Source organism: Malania oleifera, chromosome 6 (genome assembly GCF_029873635.1).
Source record: "Malania oleifera isolate guangnan ecotype guangnan chromosome 6, ASM2987363v1, whole genome shotgun sequence".
Lineage (NCBI taxonomy): Eukaryota > Viridiplantae > Streptophyta > Magnoliopsida > Santalales > Ximeniaceae > Malania > Malania oleifera.
In genome coordinates this window covers 9,451,467-9,471,579 of record NC_080422.1, presented here as the reverse complement: position 1 = coordinate 9,471,579, position 20,113 = coordinate 9,451,467, and the positions used below count along the sequence as shown (strand labels likewise).

At 34.2% G+C, this 20,113-nt stretch overlaps 1 protein-coding gene across 1 annotated transcript; it reads right to left on the bottom strand.

The window, feature by feature from the left end:
* Positions 1-7,478: 7,478 nt before the first annotated feature.
* LOC131157409 (probable potassium transporter 2) lies at positions 7,479-19,548 on the bottom strand. Its single transcript, XM_058111544.1, has 9 exons — positions 19,447-19,548; positions 18,627-18,864; positions 18,281-18,532; positions 18,124-18,174; positions 13,365-13,625; positions 13,227-13,279; positions 11,213-11,327; positions 9,886-10,140; positions 7,479-8,917 (listed from the first exon to the last, which is right to left on the bottom strand). The coding sequence occupies exons 1-9, from the start codon at positions 19,447-19,449 to the stop codon at positions 7,818-7,820; spliced, it is 2,328 nt and encodes a 775-aa protein (XP_057967527.1). The 5' UTR covers positions 19,450-19,548; the 3' UTR covers positions 7,479-7,817.
* Positions 19,549-20,113: the final 565 nt, after the last annotated feature.

Genomic DNA, 20,113 nt, shown 5'->3' with positions numbered 1-20,113 from the left:
AAAATTATATGACAAATATATAAACATAAATACCAACTTCATCCTATTCTATCATTTTCTTGCGTACCAAATAGATCCGTATTTAGAAAGAAAAAAATTGATAGGATCTTGTTCTAAAATATTTTAAAAGAAAAATGATGGGCTTGTGAAGCCCTTGATGCCATGACTCATATGACAAGAGGGGAGAGCAGGAGAGGTGCCTGTGGTAGGGGTGTGCAAACGGTTAGTTTGATCAAATTCGGTTAATTAACCGAAATTTTTAATTAACAATAATCTCTAACTAAACCGACTGAATTAGGTATTGTAATCGAACCATCCCCGACCGAACAAACTTTTCGGATAATTCGGTTAACGAAATTTGACCGAAATAAATTAAAATTAATTATAAAAATAAAATATGATTGCAAATTTTAAAATTAATTATAAAATTAATGTTTACCCTTTCTTTTAATGGTAAGAGTTGAATTAGGAGAATGATATTGATTTAATAAATAAATTAAGAAAATCAAACAGTTATATAATATATAATATATCAGTTATATTTAATATTACTAATTTATATTTAATTTTTAATTAATTAGTAATTTGGGTAATTTGGTTAACCGAATTAAAATTTCTCATATCCGAGTCAAAACAGAATACCCAAAATTATCCAAATTTATAACCAAATTGAACCAAACCTCTATATTAATCAAACCGAACCGACCGAATTCGGTCGGTTAATTCATTTAAACTCGAATTATGCTCACTCCTAACCTATGAGCTATGCATCATGTTCACTATTTTTTGGCATGTGAGTATGTGATTGTTGTGCGCCTACGACGAATAGTAGGACTCATTTTAGAAAGTCGCATAAAGTGGGACTATCAAATACACGGGATGGAACCTTCCACTCAATGTCATACACTCCCGAGACTACTTTCTTAATTCATTTTTCTTGTACAATTGAAAGCCTACACTTGATTTTGGTCACACAAAGCGAAATAACTCTTTTCATTTCTATTTCATACCCCGTACCTAATCCTAAAATATATATTTTTCATGAATAAATTTTATAAAAACTAAGCAAGTTGAAGTGTCATTTTGTCGTTTATAAAATTTTCTTTTATTAAAGAAAAGAAATTTAACTTCCATTCAACATAGTGGTTGTACCTCAACAACCATATTAACTAAAAAATTTAACTAGATGATGGTTTTAGATTTAAAAAAAAAATTAAAGATTTCGTATTTTATGCAAATTTAATTGCAATAATTAAATCCTTAAAATTCCAAGTTCATCATTTACGACATCCCTAAGTATGAACTTGGTCTAGATTGACTAGAAAACTCAAGATCCAATTTTTATAATTAAAATATGAAGAAGTCGGATTAACTTGACAAAAAAAACAATTTGTCATTTCTACACTGGTCAGTAATAGTGACGGATCTAAATTCGTTACTTAGAACCAAAGTTAGATATTTAAATTGTAATACCCATTCACTAGTAATAGTTTTTTATACTTCCAACATTTTTATATATATTATTTTGAAATTCTTTATACATTATTTGTTAAACTATATACTAATTTATTTTATAATCATTAAATTTATAGGTTTTGCCACTTGTGTGACATGATGATGATGATGCAAATTGTTTTGTTTTGTTTGTTTGTTTGTTTTTTTTTTTTTCTGTTATGTGGATTAATTAGGCCATGTATGTTGGTGTGATCATGTACCTTTTAATATTTCTATTAAACATATATTATATGTATAAATACTTGTAGAATGACATTAAATAGTTTTTGTGTTTTATGTACATATTTTTTATTTTCTAGATGAACATAGTAATGGATCAAGAATTACAGTTGAAGGATGTTGATGAATAATACTTATTAACAAACTTTTCATAGGAACGCCTAAATTTAAAAAATAAAATTAAATAAAATTTCTAACTTAGTAGTGATGGTTCTAAATTCGACACTATTAAATTATATAATGACCTAATAGTGACCTTTTAGAATTCATCACTATTACTAGACTTTTAGTGACGAATTTAGATCTATCACTGCTACTTGACTTGTAATAATACATTTAAATTCATCACTAAGTCCAATAGTAGTGACGAATATACATCAGTCACTAAAAGTACATTTATAGTGATAAATATACATTCGTGATTAGAAGTCCAGTAATAGTAACGAAACTAAATTTGTCACTAAAAGTCCAAAAGTAGAAGTAAATCTAAATTGTCATTAAAAGTTCAGTAGTAGTGATGAGTCTAAATCCATCACTAATAGTCAGTAGTAGAGACAAATTTCTACTTCACAAATTTTTAACTATCAACAGCTCAAGTGACAGTTCCTAAAAGCGTCACTAATATCTAGTTGAGACGGTTGATATGGTAATTAATTTTGAACTATCACTAAGTCATCACTATTATGTAGTAGTGATGGTTTGTGATTTTTAGTGATGATTTTCATTAGTTACTAAAATCAATTTTTTTGTAGTGTTCAAGTCAAATGTCAAGCTTAAGGGTATTGTGGGAATTAGATACATTATTCTTTAAGGATTAGCTGAGCAAGGGTATAGATGTCGGTGACTTTATTAAAGGAGTTAGATAGTGGGATGTTGTCAAATTAGATGACTTTCTAGATCCTAACTAGTTAGGAAGAAGAGAAGAAGAGAGGAGAGGAAATACAAAAGGGAATCGCAAATTCACTTTCAAATTTGAATTCAACAATCAACTCCTACATGACTTTCACATACTATTTATAAGAAAGCCTTCAACCGATGAGTTTATGCTAATACCTCCAAAATCTAGATGAAACTAATTACACACACACTCTTAAAATACATGGATATTACGAACAAACCTCCAAATACACATTAATACTGTATTAATTAGTAGTCTTTTGATACTATTTGGCCACTTTAAATTAGTCCTATGATTACATACTTTTTATGGAAACTTATTAATGGTGAACTTGCTACAAGGACAAGATATGTAGATTTTGGAAGAATTCCATAGTGTATTTTATGCGGTACTGGTTATCATATGATAACTATAAATCATATACTTAATAATTGTGAATTCACTAGGAATGTTTAGAATGGCATTGTTGATTTGTGCTTTACACTTGATTTCAGTAATAATAGCATTGGGTAGTGTAATATTATCAGAACATAGCATAAAATGTATGATACCATTTTTGTCAAGCCTATGGAAAAAGATGATGTGATTCTTTGGGACATGTGGTGGTATAGAAAGAGTAGAACAAGGAAGAATAGAACAAGAAACACACTAGAGATATTTCATTAATTGAACATAATGAATACAAGATGAGAGGGGAAGGGAAGAGAACTATTATAAGAGACTTTTAGTTCTCGCTTGCTCTGCCGCTTTTTGGGATAGAAGACTCCTTATATAGAATGGACAAAATGTTGTAGCATATTTTGTTACAATACATGCGACTAAAGCTACCTTTTTAAAGCTGAAGTTGACAATACAAGACAAACGACATAAAGTTGAGGTCGACAAGACAGAAGCATTCAAAACATATGAACAAGACACAAAAGAATAATGAGTTGAAGTGGTGCTGTCGTGGTATCTTATAGATCATATCTTGCCTTGTATTCCTTTTCTTCTTGCAAGATAGAGGGCTATGACTTCAAGGTTGTCTATAGTTCCATTATTTCTAGTTTGGTCCACATATAACAGTGCCAACCTGTTTGTTATATAGGTTTTATAGTAGTGGGGGAACATGACTGAGTAATGGGTGGTCTGGGCTCTTCCATCATCTTGGTAATGCATTGAGTTGAACAGGTCATGTGGCAACTTCTATGGATTAACATTATTAAAATAACACATATTATTTCTTGTTTTATCCTAGTGGGAAGATGATAGGTGAGGATTTGCAACTAAATTTTCTTGAAACTTCTTATCCTTTCACATATGGGTAGATGTTGACATATCTCTCCCCTCCTTGAGTTTGGACTTCGCCCTTGAGATGGAAAGTGACCAGTAAATATGGAAATCCTGTCATAAAATCAAGTCAATTCACCCACTCTTCCTCAGTTCTAAAAAACAGGAACTAATCTTTTAGATAGTTGTATTGTTGGGGCCTTTTGTGTTCTGTTTGTGATGAAAACACATGTCCATGGCTTATGCAGGACCATAGCAATACGGTATGATCTAGCAAGATACCAAAGGTGAAATAAGGCATCTTTAATGAAATTAATATAGGACAAGATGGCTAGCCAGAGACCATTGAGGTCGAGACAAAGTGGGTGCAAGTCAAGATACTTAAGTAGGGCAACAACCAGACCTTAGTTGGAAGGAAGAATAGACTAGATCCCTTGTATCATTTTGGTGTTTCCCTTATTAATGGTATGACAAAGAATATTGTTCTGATTATCACTGGGAAGACTTTGGATTCTTTTTGTGAAGCTGGATAAGCTTGAAGAAGATGAGGATGTCACGATGAAAAGAACTTGGGGGTTGGTTGGTCTCGAAAGGAAGTCAATAAGGATTTTATGCTTTCCTTTAATGGGCTTTACCTCAAATTTATATTGTGAGAATCAGTTACCCCATCTAAGAAGTTGTCCTTGCGGAAGGATCTTTTACTTGAATTGTATTATCTTTGGAAACGATGTCATCCATTTATACTATAAAAATATGTCCGATTAGATAGAACTCAATTTTTCAATCCCCCCTTTTTACTGCCAAGATCTCTTTAAACGTGAAGTGATAATGCAATTCAGATTCTTTAAATGTTCCACTCTTGTATCCGCAAAGTCCCAACTTCTTTTTCCACCCCAGTATTTGTCACTTGCATTAGTTTGTAGGAATCTTTTTCCCTTGTCAGGTGGCAATTGCATAGCCATACCTTTAAGTGACCTTATTGCTTCAGCATGTCTGGATTCCCACGTGGGCATATCTTTCTCTTTTAACACCCTGCAGGAGGTCGATTCTTGTTAGGTTGCAAGCTTATATTTGGAAAATAATGACCATTATATGGACCTCTCCCGCCTTTTTGTTTATCAAAATTGACACAAATGGACTAAGTAATATCTTTTTGTTCCTAGAATGTCAAAGCAGATTCAGACTGACACAAATAACAGTTAAGGAAGTGTATACTAGTCATTCATATCTATCAGAGAAAACAAAATCGGGGAAAAATAAACTTGGGATATTTGATTAAGATGTATACGTGTTAATTCCCAATTCGTTTTACAGGAAAACTGGAAGAAGTTTTTAAAGGCTACACAAGACTCAACCCGACTCTGATTTAAAATTGGAATCAGGGATGGTTATATTTTGACAGTCTCTCCTCATCTGTCTTTGCTCTTAGCTAGTCATCTGAATAGCTGCCAACTAATGCTGGCTGTTTCAGTAAATTTTTTGACATTCTCTCCTCATCTGTCTTTGCTCTTATGCTAGTCATTTGAATAGCTGCCAACTAATGCTGGCTGTTTCAGTAAAAAATGTTGGCTGCCTTTTAAAATAATAGTTCTTTCATGACGAAACACTTCAATAATTCCAAAAATATCTTTGTGCAACATGAGGCTAGCCATTTTCTAGTGGCTTACCTGTTGAGGGTTCTTCCAAGAGCATATAAGATACCAAGCATGGAAGATGTCAGCGAGGCAACTTTACAGGAGAGAGGGTAGTTTTTGGGGACTTCCGAGTTTCTTAATGACATAAATGTATTTTTGTCATGAACTTTACTTGTTTCCTTCTAAAGAATTGAGGCCAAAACACCTAAAATATGTTTTGATGATTTTTTATTCCGTTCTAACAGTTCGGCTCAGTAGAATTGAATTGCATATAAAACTGTTGTTACAATGCACTGTCATTTCAGGACAGTTTGATGAAATTTCATTCTGTTCTAACAGTTATTAAGGCTTCATAGAGTTGAAGAGCATATAAAACTGTGGTTACAATGCACTGTCATTTCAGGGAAATATTTGATGCTATTATAATTTTGAAAATATAGACTTTGTGTGACAATGTCCTGTGGTTCTGAATCATGCAAAGAAACAGGTGGCATCTCATCTTCATGTTTCATATATAATGTCGTTATAATTTTTTTTTTTTGAAGATGTATCTAAATGTTGCTATAATGGAAACAGGAAACGTTCACCTGCAAATTATCATGAGCTAAATAAGCTTGCAACAAATCTTAACTTATACTATCCTCTCTGTTATGCTAGCCATTCAACCATGAAAAATCTTTGAATGAAAGAGAAGCAGAGAATGAGTGGCTTTCATAATTTGAGTTGGATTCCAAGTGAACCATAAGAGGTTTCATTCAGTGAGAATTGTTCTTTGGTTTCATGACCAATTGTCTTTGCTCTTATGTGATCAAAAATTTCGAATAAATGAATGTATTTTGAATGGCCAAATACTACTAAATGGAGGAAATTGCTTTTGGCCAAAATAAAAGTGTTTGCAGCAGGTCCAGAATATGTATCATGATAATTAGTTGGGTATGGAATAAAAAAAGCATGATTTAAAAAATCCACAGCAGATATAACAGCAAAAAAAGTGTCATGATCCAAATGCATAAATAAGGCAGCAGATCGTGAATGTTACTTGATCAATTGGAAATGAGGGCATTTTCTCTGGCCTCTTTAGCAGCAGATCATAGCTCTGATAGAAGCCAAAGCTCTAGTAAGATCAAAAGGCATAAAAAACAAAAGGGACAAAAAAAAAAAAAAAAACAATTCCAGCTTGCATGTGATGAACATTGACAGAAGGTCCGATAAAAGGATCAAAAGTAGAGATAAGATGGCCAAAATCTTGAATCAAAAACTCACCAGCAAATTATAAATAGAAGCTTCAGTAGCAGAATCTTGCAAGAGAACCTTAATCTTCTTCCCATTTTTGAAATACCCTGCTAAATGAACATCTAGAAATCAAAACTCTATAAATTTGGATGAAGATTACTAGAAATGGGGAAGGGAGAAATTCTCACCTCAGCGACCATATCCTGTATTTTGATGAAATGAGCCACTGCGGAAAGATAGTCGGGGTGGTTTGGGATATTTTGGCATAATCTTGAAATTTTCAAAAAAGAATGAAGGTATTTTGGTGTTTTCGTTTTTTGATGCAATATCTCAATCCTGAAAAGTTACAATACCACCTCTTATTGTGGCAATGACATTCCCACAAAATGTGAACGACAGATATAAAACGTAATCTTTGATGGCTGGGATGCTAATTTTCATTGTGAACCAAACATGGGTATGTTTTTACATTACTGGAATACTGCATTACTGGTGCTCACGTTCCATGAACCAAACAACCCTATAAATGCATAGATGTGTAGTCGCCAATATAAATTAACAACCTAAATGTAAGGATCTGTTGTCTCCGATAAGAAATTAACTAGTTCAATTTCCACAGAAAATCAAAATCATGCCGGAAATACATTTTAACACTTCGAAGCAAAACAATGAAGCTGCTTGGGAAAGACAAAAAAGATGTGAGATCGAAATTGGGCAATCAGTACACAACTCTCCTTTACTAATGCAAAAGAATGAACATATTTGATAGACCCAGTACAAGCAAAAAAAAAAATGAAGATGTTTAACTCACTCTATTTGAACTTGGTATTCAACAACTATCTATCTTCCCTCTTTGTTTCAGTCAGACCATAAAGTGCCACTCTTCCAAATTTAATGCATTCCGCCGCTCTTCCAAATTTAATGCATTCTTTTTGGAAAAAAGAGGGATCCCTCAAGAACTAAAATAGCATTGAATAACTGTAAAATGCTTGTGACCCTGAAAATGCAGCACAACTTTTGATAATGGAAATCCCCCTCAGCTTGCTGCACTACACATGGTAGTTCAAACCCACCTCAATTAGACTGATGTGAGGGATGTGCAAGGTCACAGCGGGAGCCCGACAATTTTTTCGCAGGAAAGAGTAGAGCACATCAACCACAAACTTCTTCAAGAAAGATGAATTCCTTTTAGCCTTTACACGTGAGTGACCGATTATATATGCCACTCCAGCATGCTTAGCCTCCACAAGTTCCAAAAGCTCTTTCTCGACACGTGAATCCTTATAACCTGAATCAGGCAATTTAAACAGGACTGGCTGCCGCTGGATCAGCTGAGGCGATTCCTGTTCATATGTGGATTGCAGGTTCCGCAGTGTGGCTGACTTGGTGCTACTCACAGTTGTGGAACTTGAACTGCTGCTTTCACCAGAGTTAGCATATCTCGAAGTCGACGTTACTAGTCTTGTCCCAAATCCCTCAGACTTTCTGACTACAGCCATCCTGCCATCTACAAACCCATCAGAAGTTCCAGAACCTTCTGCTTCCAATTGAATGAACTCTGCTATGCTCATAACAAGGGTGTTTTCAAAATCATCGCCTTCCTTATGGACATCTTTGTAACCATAACGAATGATGCAACGATACAGATTGTAAGATTTAGGCCCAATCCGGCCAATAAGATATCTCTCTTTGTGTGGGACATAAGGAACTGAAACAGTCTTGGCAGAGACGAAGATGATCACCTGGTGGACAGCTGGTAAGTTGGTCACAAAATGGGAGAACATGACTGGGACTCCAGTTACCAGCTCAGTGTAGATAATGCCAATCCCAGGGGCCCTACCAATACCAAGACTGGGACCTAGAGTGAGGATCCATTTCATGGGCACCTTATTCTGCAAGTCATACAAATACTTCTGCCTGGTACCGTAGTGCCAGACATACATAACAACTGTGAAGACTATGGAAAGGCCCAATGGGAACCATCCACCCCAAGGAATTTTCATATAAGAAGATGAAAGATAGAATACCTCAACTGATCCAAAGACTAGAAGGAACAAAAGAGCAAGTATAAGATTTTTATGCCATACAAAGCAGATGACTAATGACATCAACCACGTTGTTGCAAATGTTGCAGTCATGCAAGCAATCCCTGACATTATGAAACAGAAATGTCAGCTTTCATCACAAACTAGTGATCCATGATTTCAACACTTTTTCCTTCTGATATTGATATATACCGTAGATTTATTCATAACAGTCAAACCAGAATACAAATATTATTCCAAAAGGCCCACACCACACTATATCTATATCTCACTTTTTTCAGATTTATACATTAAACACTAATTAGCAGCATGATTGCCTGCTCTGATCGTGATAAATTGATAATTCATGTTGGGAGAAACACGTTGGAACATCAAGGCTTGAACAGGTACAATGGTAGATACCATCTGAACACCAGGTATATAGCTGAGTATTATTATATATGGAGTCCAGGCACTACATTCTCATAAGATCATTCTGGCTTCTTCTTTACATACAATAATTAGAAAATATTCATGCACAACACAAAGAATACAAAGAGAGTTAATTGGGCGTATGTAAGTACTCACTAAGAAAGTTAAAACACCTTTAACATAATAAGAAGGATGATTAGAGCAGAATTATTATACTGAAATTCCAAATACCAAAGCACCAGATGCACAATTACAGTACCAACAAATAGACACACGGTCAGCCTATGAAGTGAGGCACATATTTTTCAATGATCAGTTGTTGTACCTATGTAGATGTACTCCATCTACTATTGTTTTCATCTTCTATTTATTTATATATTGATAGGAACTCCATTTACTTTTCATCCACTGTAAGCGTGCATTGAAAGTGTGCTTGCAAATCCATAAATATAAGCTGATTAACAAACTCCTGTGGAAGTTAAGGGATGATACTCCTACAGTCATACTTTAGTTGCAAAAATAATGTACACGTATGTATTGATGCATTGATGTCTTTGCGTGGCTTTAAAACAATTGAATGCATGCACAGATAAGTATAACTGAAGATAATATATAGTTGGATTTTGATGCCTAAAAAATGAGTTAGTGAAAGAAGACTTACCGTATGCATTTCCTATAAGAGTTGTGTTCTGAAAACCAACAGTAACTGCTAGACTTAACACCATAAGGATCCAGTTTATTTCTGGGATGAAGATTCGCCCTTGGATCCATCTAGATGTGGGTGCCACCTTGACACGAGGAAAACAGCCTAACGCATGGCACTGTTTAACAATTGAGAATGTTGCAGATATGACAGCTTGACTAGCTACAATTGCAGCGAGAGTTGACATCACAAAAACTGGCCAGAATAAGGGATCTACAAAAAGGCAAAAAGATTGTTGAAAATAATGATAACACGTGATTTCTAGGTAAAACAAAATGTACATGCCTCCGAGCAACACCATAGGATGTATTTTTTACCATGTTGTAGGACAAGAATGACAAGTGGTTAACAAACACTATCTATATAGATGCAGAACACGATTTTCTAAACAAGGATAGATGTAGAACAACTTTAAATCCCCTTAATGAACATCCCATGGGCAATGTTGCCAGGCACATAGGTGAGGATATTTAGGCTCCATCTGGTAATGCTTCTCCTGCTCAACAGCTGCTTTGGAACATCCAAAGTAGTGTCTTGAATTTTTGGTAACAAAAATGAATGTACTTCTCACTTCTCAGGTAGTAACTTCTACCTCAAGTCAGAATTTAAGATGAAGGCTAGGGATTGCTTTCTGTTTCTGCTTCTGCTTCTCCAAAAGTGGCCTAATAAATTAATGACTTCTATTTACTTTCTAATATTACTCTCCACAGCAATATTCACCAAATGAACAATAAAGTGCAACCGCTACTAAGAATAACTTTTGCAAAACATTTACAAACAGGTTTTCAAGGGAAAGCCACAGCTGTTCCATCCGACAGCTACAGCATTACCAAATGGAGCCTTAATCATCAGGAAATATTTAATTAGAAATTAAGAATGTGGCAATTCTTTTCAATCATGCACAACATAGTGTTGGCTGTGCAACAAAAGGAAATGGCAGTGAGAGGTGGCACTGTATCAGTGGCAGTACAGGTTGACTACAATATCGTCATGGAGAGGGTAATGTGTTTGTTATGGCAAATGTTGTGCAAGTGCTACTGGGGCTGTAACTGAGTGGTTGTGGTGATGGCATGGTTGTGAATTGTCTTTTTATCTAAAATGGTTGTAGAAATGCCATTTCTGATGGAAAACTTGTAGTGGATAATATTGTGGTGGAATGTGGATTAAGGAGCAGTGATAACAGGTGCAAGTTTCCAGGCCTCTGAATGTGCACAAGCGAAATTTAGTGCCTTCATCTTAAAGAAATGAACAATCACAGCTTCACATAGTTCTTGCGAAAGCTTACCTGGAATGGATGCATAGAAGCTTCTAGGAACAGAAGAGAAATTTTTTGAGAGGAATGCTGCTTGCCCCATGTATTGAAGCAAAAGGCAAGGGTAAGTAACACAAGAAAATGCAACCTGAAGAAAGTAACAAGTTTGTAGGATCAGGCTCGGTAAACCACAACTGGAACTAAACAAAAATTGTTGGAGCAAGCTACAAAAGGAACAAGAAATTTTTTAAATTAAAAAATAGTTGAGGTGCATCACAACACCCAAGATACACTTTGTAGTAATTTTTAACATAGAACTGAATTAACACATGTTGGGTCTTGAGAAAATTGGAACACTTCCCCGCTGAAAAGATAAAATATATAAAAAAAATATTTTGAAAATTTCACAACCAAAAAAATTCCAATTCACTTCATCAAAAAAAAAAAAAAAAACAAACAAACAAACAAAATAGAAAACAAAAAAACAAACAATAATAGAAAAGCAATATACACATTATATTTATGTTAAGTATGACAAGGATTGTGGGCTGGTACTTTTATACACTAATGTTCCCTGATTCTAATTACCAATCTTTCCTTTTCAGAAAAAATATTGAGAGTGCAAACATTCACAATCACACATGGCGAGTCTCACTGCACTTGTCCCTCTGCAACAACTGCAATCATAATCCTCAGGCAGATATCCAGATTATTCCTAAAAAAATGAAATGACCAAGTGCATGGTTTTAAATCGCAGTTGTGGGTAGCATAACGTAACGGTAACGGGTGTAATGGGAAGTGGGAGTAGCGGATGTTACATAACGGGAAGCGGGTGTAACGGCTGTGAATTTTTTTGACGCACTCACAACCTTGTGCATATTAGCGCACTTGCATGTTTTAAGCTTTTAGCCCTTCTTAGAAAGAGTTTTAGTGTATTTTGGATCCTTTAGTTCGAGTAACTAAGTTATTTGGTAAGGGCAACAAGTTTACATTTGTTTTAAACCACCATTGATAGAAAAATTACGGGCGTGTGTGTATTTATACTTCTCATCGTTCTTATCTGTGATAAATTCTTATGTGCGCTAAATTAAATAATAGAACAAAATACATTATACACTCTATTAATCTATTAGACACATAAGACATACAAATAATACAAAAATAAAATAGCTAGAAAAGAAAGATGGTTGAAGTTGAAAAATATAGAACATAAATATCACATTACAATATCAAAATAAAATATTTTCTTAACTAGTATTTTCAAATTGTTAATTAATGCATCTATTGTGAGTATTTAAAGAAATAGTAAATTTTGTATCATTGTCATCCTCATTATAATCTTTTCCCCCTCTCGCCACATGGTATATTGAGAATGATTAATGAAAGAGAGGAAAAAAGTGAGAAGAAAAAGTAAAAAATAAAGTAAAATTTTTGGTGTAACAGTCTTATAGCGGTTACGTAACAGCCGTAGTGGCCTTTACGTAACAGTTGCGGTCCGTAACGGCCGCTACAGCTGTGATTTTTCTTCTCACCGATTTCGCAGTGTGTAATGGTATCGATAACCCAAAAAACCGTTATGTAACGGCATTAAGTAATGGTCGCGGCCTTTATTTAAAACCATGACCAAGAGATAAAACAAGATTACACAGATCCTCTTGGGTCAGTGTACATTTGCACACTCATGCACTTATAGTGGAAGTGGCAAATATGGTCTGCTCACGGACCTGCATATTGGAACAACTGATGAGATGCTACATTACTATAGGATTCATGCTGAGTGTCTGGAAGCACCCAATTATGTTGAAGTTTTAATGGGACTTTCTGAATTCTGAAGTCGTTGATTATCACAGCTGTAAGTGGCCAAACAATGAGCATTCAAATAATATGTCGTTTAGATATCTCATGGGATGAAAAACTGATAACAGTAACTTAACTATGGGAATATTCCATTATTCTTAATCAGATCTATGTCAAAAAATGTGCACCCAGATAAATGTTTCAAAGTATCACCATAGGATAAGAATGGATCACAACTTCGTTAACACACCCTTATAGATGCGGCTGAAAAGTGACCACGTTCTTCAAACATAGCTTCACTTCCTGCAAACAGCAACATGTAGACCCAATTAAACTACAAAGCTGAATGAATGAGATTCTAACAGCTTTTTTCAACTGCCACACTCACCTGTTATGCACAGAAGTATTCCTCCAAGAGAAATCCAACCATCTCTTCCTGTGTTCCTGAAGAATTTGTAAATGTAGTATGGAGAAAGAGCCTGGTAAACTCTTGGATTCCACTCAATGATATTGTAGATGCCAATGGAAGCAATAGACAGCAACCATACTATTATAATTGGGGCAAATATGAAGGCTACCCTGTGGGTGCCACGGTGCTGCAAAACAAAGAGGCCTACTAGTACACCACATGCAATAACAACCACCATACCTGTTTTTTTTGTCAAATTGTCAGTAACTTGGTTGGTAAAATGACAATTTTAGGAAGGAAGAACACTTGTATTTATCTGAAACAACAAATGACTTCGGAAGAAATTGTAAAAGAGATGGAGAAATCTCCCAGAGCTTTTTCCTCTGTCATTTGTATTTAATTGCATTCTCATTGTTTTTCCAGTCTACTCATTAACAATTGTTTCCTATTTAAGTATTTCAGACAATTAAATAATTCTTTGTTTACTTTGGGCTGTGGGCTAACCTTCAGCATTGTTTTGTATGAAACGCTGACTCTCAAGACTCAAAATTGCACACTGGTGTATTAAACTGTATTACAACAAAATATGAATTCAACACTTTGGAATAAACTACAAGCTAACTGGCTTAAATTGATGCTAGAAGCCTCAATGTAACAGCAGAACATATGCAAGTAACAGGATCAGCAACCACTCATTCTTTCTCCTTGTTTGAGCCTTAAGAGGTATATCTCATTTGCAATATTTCTTTTAAATCTAGTTAAAAGTTCATTATTCACAAACACAGACAATCCCCATGTGTGTGAGAGAGAGAGAGATTCACAAGGATTAATCTGATTTCAACTTCTGCTTCTCTTGTTATTTTAACTCCATTGTCAGTTTCAAATTGAAAATCAATGTCCACATCATAAACACAAGGGCTCTTGTATCCTCCTCCTATTACGCATGTTCTGTGGAAGAGTTTTGTGATTTCTTTGTCACTTTGTGTATGAAATTGAGTTAACAAGGTTTAAATTCAGAAGAGAATGTAAAAAAATTACCTCTTTCTTTGTACATATACACACTGTTATTGTATTTTAATATTATTATTTTATTTATTATCTTGTAAAAGAGCATGTATCTTGGAATGGGCTATATATCTATACTTAATTAGATCATTCATTCATGTATCTCATAAATTCATAAGATTAATCATGTGAGTGTATCTTAAAATTAGGCGTGTACCTATTTAATATATATATCTTATTTATTAAGCGCATGGAGAATGAAAGGTCATTTGTGCCTATAAATAAAACCTTAAGGCATTGGCACTACATACGAATCTCTTCACATCATTCTCATCTTGTCATCCTTCTTTCACAAAGAAAGGTGTTTTTTTTTTTTTGTGGAGCTTTGAACTTCTCCATTTGTGCAGAATTGAAGAGAGTCATACAATTCAAATAAGGTTATTATATCCTAAGGGAGACAAGTCTTGAAGAGTTCAACTGCACTGGTTCGTAGGCTAAGCCAAAAACCGCAAAGAGCTTGAATATCCTTAAAGAGAGCGAGATATTCGTGCCTAAGCCTATTTGTTAATCATGTTTATATTTGTAGTTCTATTTGTGTTAAAGTTTTATTATTTTTATTTTATTAAATTTCCAAACAATTTTAAGGAGATTCATTATATGGAGCTTATAGTTGAGAAACCGAATGAAAATGCTGGAGATCTCAAAAAGCTTTTTCGGTTTAAAGGAGCCCACTTCAAGAGATGGAAAGGTAAGGTACTCTTCTACCTTAGTCTCCTCAAAGTTTCATATGTTCTCACCGAAAAGGATCTGGAAAAAATCGATACCAAAAAAATGAATAAAGATGAGTTGGTTGATCACCATGAAAAATTGGAACAATATGAAAAAGATGAGTATAAATGTCGGTATTACATTTTAAATTGTCTAGCCGATCACTTTTATGATTATTATGATACTACTTACTCTTCTGCAAATAAAAACTAAAAGGCTTTACACAATAAGTACGATACCGAGGAGGCAAAAGGGCAAAATGCAATTATGCAAGAAAATGCTAATATCAACAATGGTAATACCAACAAAGGTAAATTTAATTGCTTCCAAACATAATACTTTGCCAAATGGTCTTTTTCCTAAAAACCCTCAATTAAAGCCTAAGAGGAGAAATATGAAAATTAATGGTAGACCTCACAAAATGAATAGGGGCAACTCTAATCAAAAGAATTTGAACCAAGAAGCCCCTTACAATCAAAATAAAAAAAAAAATCACAATGTTTGTGGCAAAAGTGGGCTTATTGCTTGAATTTGCAAATTTTGAAAACGTACACCTATTCCTAAAATTAATATAGTTGAGGACCATTTGTGGCAATGTTTACTAATATAAATATGGTCTACAGTATTAAAGGGTGGTGGGCAGACTCAGGTGCTAATAGGCATGTATGTTATGATAAATCTTGGTCCAAGGTGTATATTCCTTTTAAGGAACCCAAAACTATGCTAAAAAATATATATTTTGAGATGAAAGATTTAAGTGAGGCTAATGTTATTTTAGGCATGAAAATTGCATGATCATGTGATGGTATATTTCTTGATTAGTCGCATTACATTGAAAATTTTTTGAATAAATATGGCTATGATAAGTGCAAGCATGTTACTACTTCTTTTGATTCAAGTAATCACTTGTTTCCTATTGAGAATGAAAACAAGGTGGTTAATCAAAAGAAATATAATAGCATAATTGGTAGCCTGAGATATGCAACTGATCTAGATTAGACATTGCATATGTAGTAGGTATACTTAGAAGTTTTTTTAGCAAGCCAAGTATAGAACATTGGAATGCTCTTGTGCATGTAATGAAAAATTTAGTTGGTACAAAAAATTATGACTTGTTTTTTACTAAATATCCTACTGTACTTGAAGGATTTTGTGATGCTGATTGAAATACTTTGTTAGGTGATTCTCTCTCTACCATTGGTTATATTTTTACTTTAGGTGGTGGTGCTATTGGTTGGAAATCTAAAAATAATTATTAACCCAACTATAGAAGCTGAGCTCATTGCTTTAGTATTAGCTAGCGAGGAAGCAAGTTGGTTGAGAGATACGTTGTATGAAATTCCATTTTGGGAAAAACGAACCACCTATCCTAATTAATTGCAACATTACTGCTTCAATTGGTAGAGTGAATAACCGTTATTATAACAATAAATCTAAACCCATAAGAAGAAAACATAGTATTATGAGATCATGTTTGAGTAGTAACATCATTAATACGAGCTATATAAAATCTTCTGAAAATCTTACGGATCCATTAACTAAGGCCTTAGCAAGAGAAAATGTCTAGAATACATCGAGGGGGATGGGATTAAAGCCCGAAAAATCATGAACCGTGTATGAGGATACCCAACCCAAGGACCAGAGATCCTGTAATTGGATTCAATGGGAAGAGCGAATCATATGGTGGTCATAAGAAATGCACTGTTATTTTTAAACTCATCCCTGTGGTGTATGTGCATTTATCTTGTAATGGAGGAGGTTGAGTTTTTTAAAAACTTTTATTGATAATTTGTATCTCTTATGAGTGGAGTGTTAGAGTTACAAGCGCATCCTTGTCAGATTTCATCTATGTAAGCATGAGAGTGGGGCCGCTCTCAATGAGAATTGGACTTATTCTCAAATATGCTCATGAAACCAGGATTGGCACAAGGCCGAAGCGTGCTGACTATTAAAGCTCATGTCAACACCTGAATGATTATGTGTGAGCAATAATATTTTACTTCCCTTAAGCAGTCATAGTTCAAGTCTGAGACCATTACTAACTCTGGAGTAAAGGTTATTGTTCACTAAGTGAAGGTTCAATGCAGAGCACACCTTCATTATGCATAATCATTCATCTTTGATTATTAAACTCTCTACGTGCATGGTACATACATAATATTAAAATGAGGGGGGAATTATTAGAGTATTTTAATATTATTATTTTATTTATTATCTTGGAAAAGAGCATGTATCTTGGAATGGGTTATGTATCTATATTTAATTAGATCATTCATTCATGTATCTCATAAATTCATAAGATTAATTATGTGAATGTATCTTAAAGTTAGGTGTGTACCTATTTAATATATATATATATATATATATATATATATATCTTATTTATTAAGTGCATGGAGAATGAAATGTAATTTTGTGTCTATAAATAAAACCTTAAGGCATTGACACTACACACCAATCTCTTCACATCCTTCTCATCATGTCATCCTTATTTCATGTTTAGAGAGTTTAACAAGCAAAGAAAAGTGTTTTTTTTTGTGAAGCTTTGGACTTCTCCATTTGTGCAGAATTGGAGAGAGCCATATGATTCAAATTAGGCTGTTGTATCCTGCGGGAGACAAGTCTTTAGGAATTCTGCTGCACCAGTTCGTGGGCTAAGTCAAAAACTGTAGAGGGCTTAAATCTCCCTAAAGAGAGTGAGATAACCGTGCCTCAGCCTATTTGTGAATCGCGTTTATATTTGTATTTTTATTTGTGTTTAAGTGTTATTATTTTTATTTTATTAGATTTCCTAACATACACGCATCTGACAAGTTGATGCCTACAATATGACCGTTTATTTATTTCTTCAACTTTGTTACCATTTATTTTTGAATTTCATAGAGATATATGGATCTCTGACCCTTGTATGTTATAGAACAATGAAATCTTTATTTTTTTTTTGTATTTTGAAAAGTAAACTCACTTTCATGCAAATTCTGGGCTTGAACTCTCAGACCCTCAATGGATGATAAAACTGCAATAAAAGAAAAAACACCAAATACATATCAACAAGATATTACGTCAATGATGACTTGCATAAACAACCAAGCATGAAAATAGAAGAAAGAAACTATTGTTACCAGAAATTGCAGGTGTTAGGACACCATTAACTATCACCATGGAAGCACCAAACAAAACAAAGAGGAGCAAACTCATTCTCGTCTTCTTCTGCTTCTGAAGAAATCTTTTGAATGGAGAGGGTGGTATGTTTCTATGTCTGCCTGAGCCCAAGTTATGATATGTGGAAAGCTCCTCATCAGCTGCTTGATGATTGGGAAGCAAACCAAATCTTGCATGTCTACAGAGGAGAGAATACAAAGCAAAAATTCCTCCTGAGCCCAATAGCATCAGCAGAAACCCATCAAAGAGGCACTTAGAGAAAAGGATATGACTTGTAAATCATCAAAAAAGACAATCATCTCTTACCTTCGCCATTATCATCAGCACTCAGCATGACAAAGACATACTTAAACAATGGAAGAAGTGTGAAAGTCCAAAAGATCAACGAAAATGCCCCAAATATGACATCCTCACTTTGATAATGATGTAATCGTCCAGAAAACGTGCATTTATAAACATAAATGGGGGAAATGCTTAAGTCACCAAAAACTATGCCAAAACTCTGATATGCTAACAGAAGAACTTGTGTACGCTGAATTTTAACCTGCTTGACAGAAACCAGCAAATAATTTGTGCAATGTCCAACAAAATGTATGAAGTCAAAATGCAAATTGTGCGGTAGATTCAAAAGAATCAAAATGTTAATGGATCAACATACACACAGCTATCAAAAATTTTATCTAAGTGGGAATTTTCTCTAGCACCCTATAACTTTCACGACCAGTCTCTAGCATTCATATGCAACTCTTTAGGAATCACCAAGCTTGCATTTTTCATGTTGAATGAATAGGCACGGGACAAATGCAGAAATTCCAGATAAATCCACCTCTGGTTTGATAAGGAGAGGATATTCATTATTACGTTTTATTCACCAATGCTACAATACCATGAGATCTGGATTACTTCCACAAATACATTTGTTTTCTTGTTCCTCACCACCACAAAAAATTTATATATGATGCAAAGCTTCATTTTGATAGCAAATTCGTCAATATGCACCAACACACGATAAACTTTAGGTTGAAAATTCACCAATGCTACAATACCATGAAAGATTCAATGGAATGGAAGAACGAGGGAATTGCAGAGTAAGGATTTTTTTGATTTAGGGTGGGAGACGACGTACCATGGCTCGCGTCTGGTGGATATTGTGCAGCAACGACCCATGAGGAGGAGGAGGAAGAGGGTGGTTTTGGGAGGGGTATTTATTTTATTTGATTTTATTTATGGAATGAATCCGTCAAATGCTGCCGTGGTAAGTAGTAACTGTGGAAAGCCAGGTGTTACGGTCTGACCCACCTCCGCTTTGGCCTTTGGGCTATGGAGGGCAGCTTCGAACCACACTTGAATTTGGTTTTGTCACTAAGACTTTTTTCAAAATTAAAAAAATTGTAGAAATGAGTTTTTCAATATTATTTTAAATTGTAATCTTCTTTGGACCGAATCTTTAATTAAAATATCTCCACCTTAGATTTAAGAAAAATTAAAATTTGATTGATGAATTAGCAATTAACAACATATATAATAATTTGAGAAAACTTAATAGATGATTCGAAAAAGGTAGGGTTTAGCTAATAGTTGTTAATGACTATTCGAAGCAATCTAACCCACCTTTATTTTGGGCTATAAAAGGCAACTTCAAACCATACTTAAAATTGGTTACTTTTAAAAATCAAAAATAAAAAAACTAAAAAAATGGATAAAAATGAGTTTTTTAATATTTTTTTAAATTATAATCTTCTTCTAGCCTATTCTTAAATTATTATATGTCCACCTTTGATTCAAGAAAAATT

Bases quoted from the DNA above. Each gene is read 5' to 3' on its own strand.
- LOC131157409 (XM_058111544.1), bottom strand. The intron at 10,141-11,212 runs GTAAGCTTTCGC...GCCTTTTTGTAG, and splicing joins CTTCTATGCATCCATTCCAG to ATCCCTTATTCTGGCCAGTT. The intron at 8,918-9,885 runs GTAAGTCTTCTT...TCATAATGTCAG, and splicing joins TCTTATAGGAAATGCATACG to GGATTGCTTGCATGACTGCA.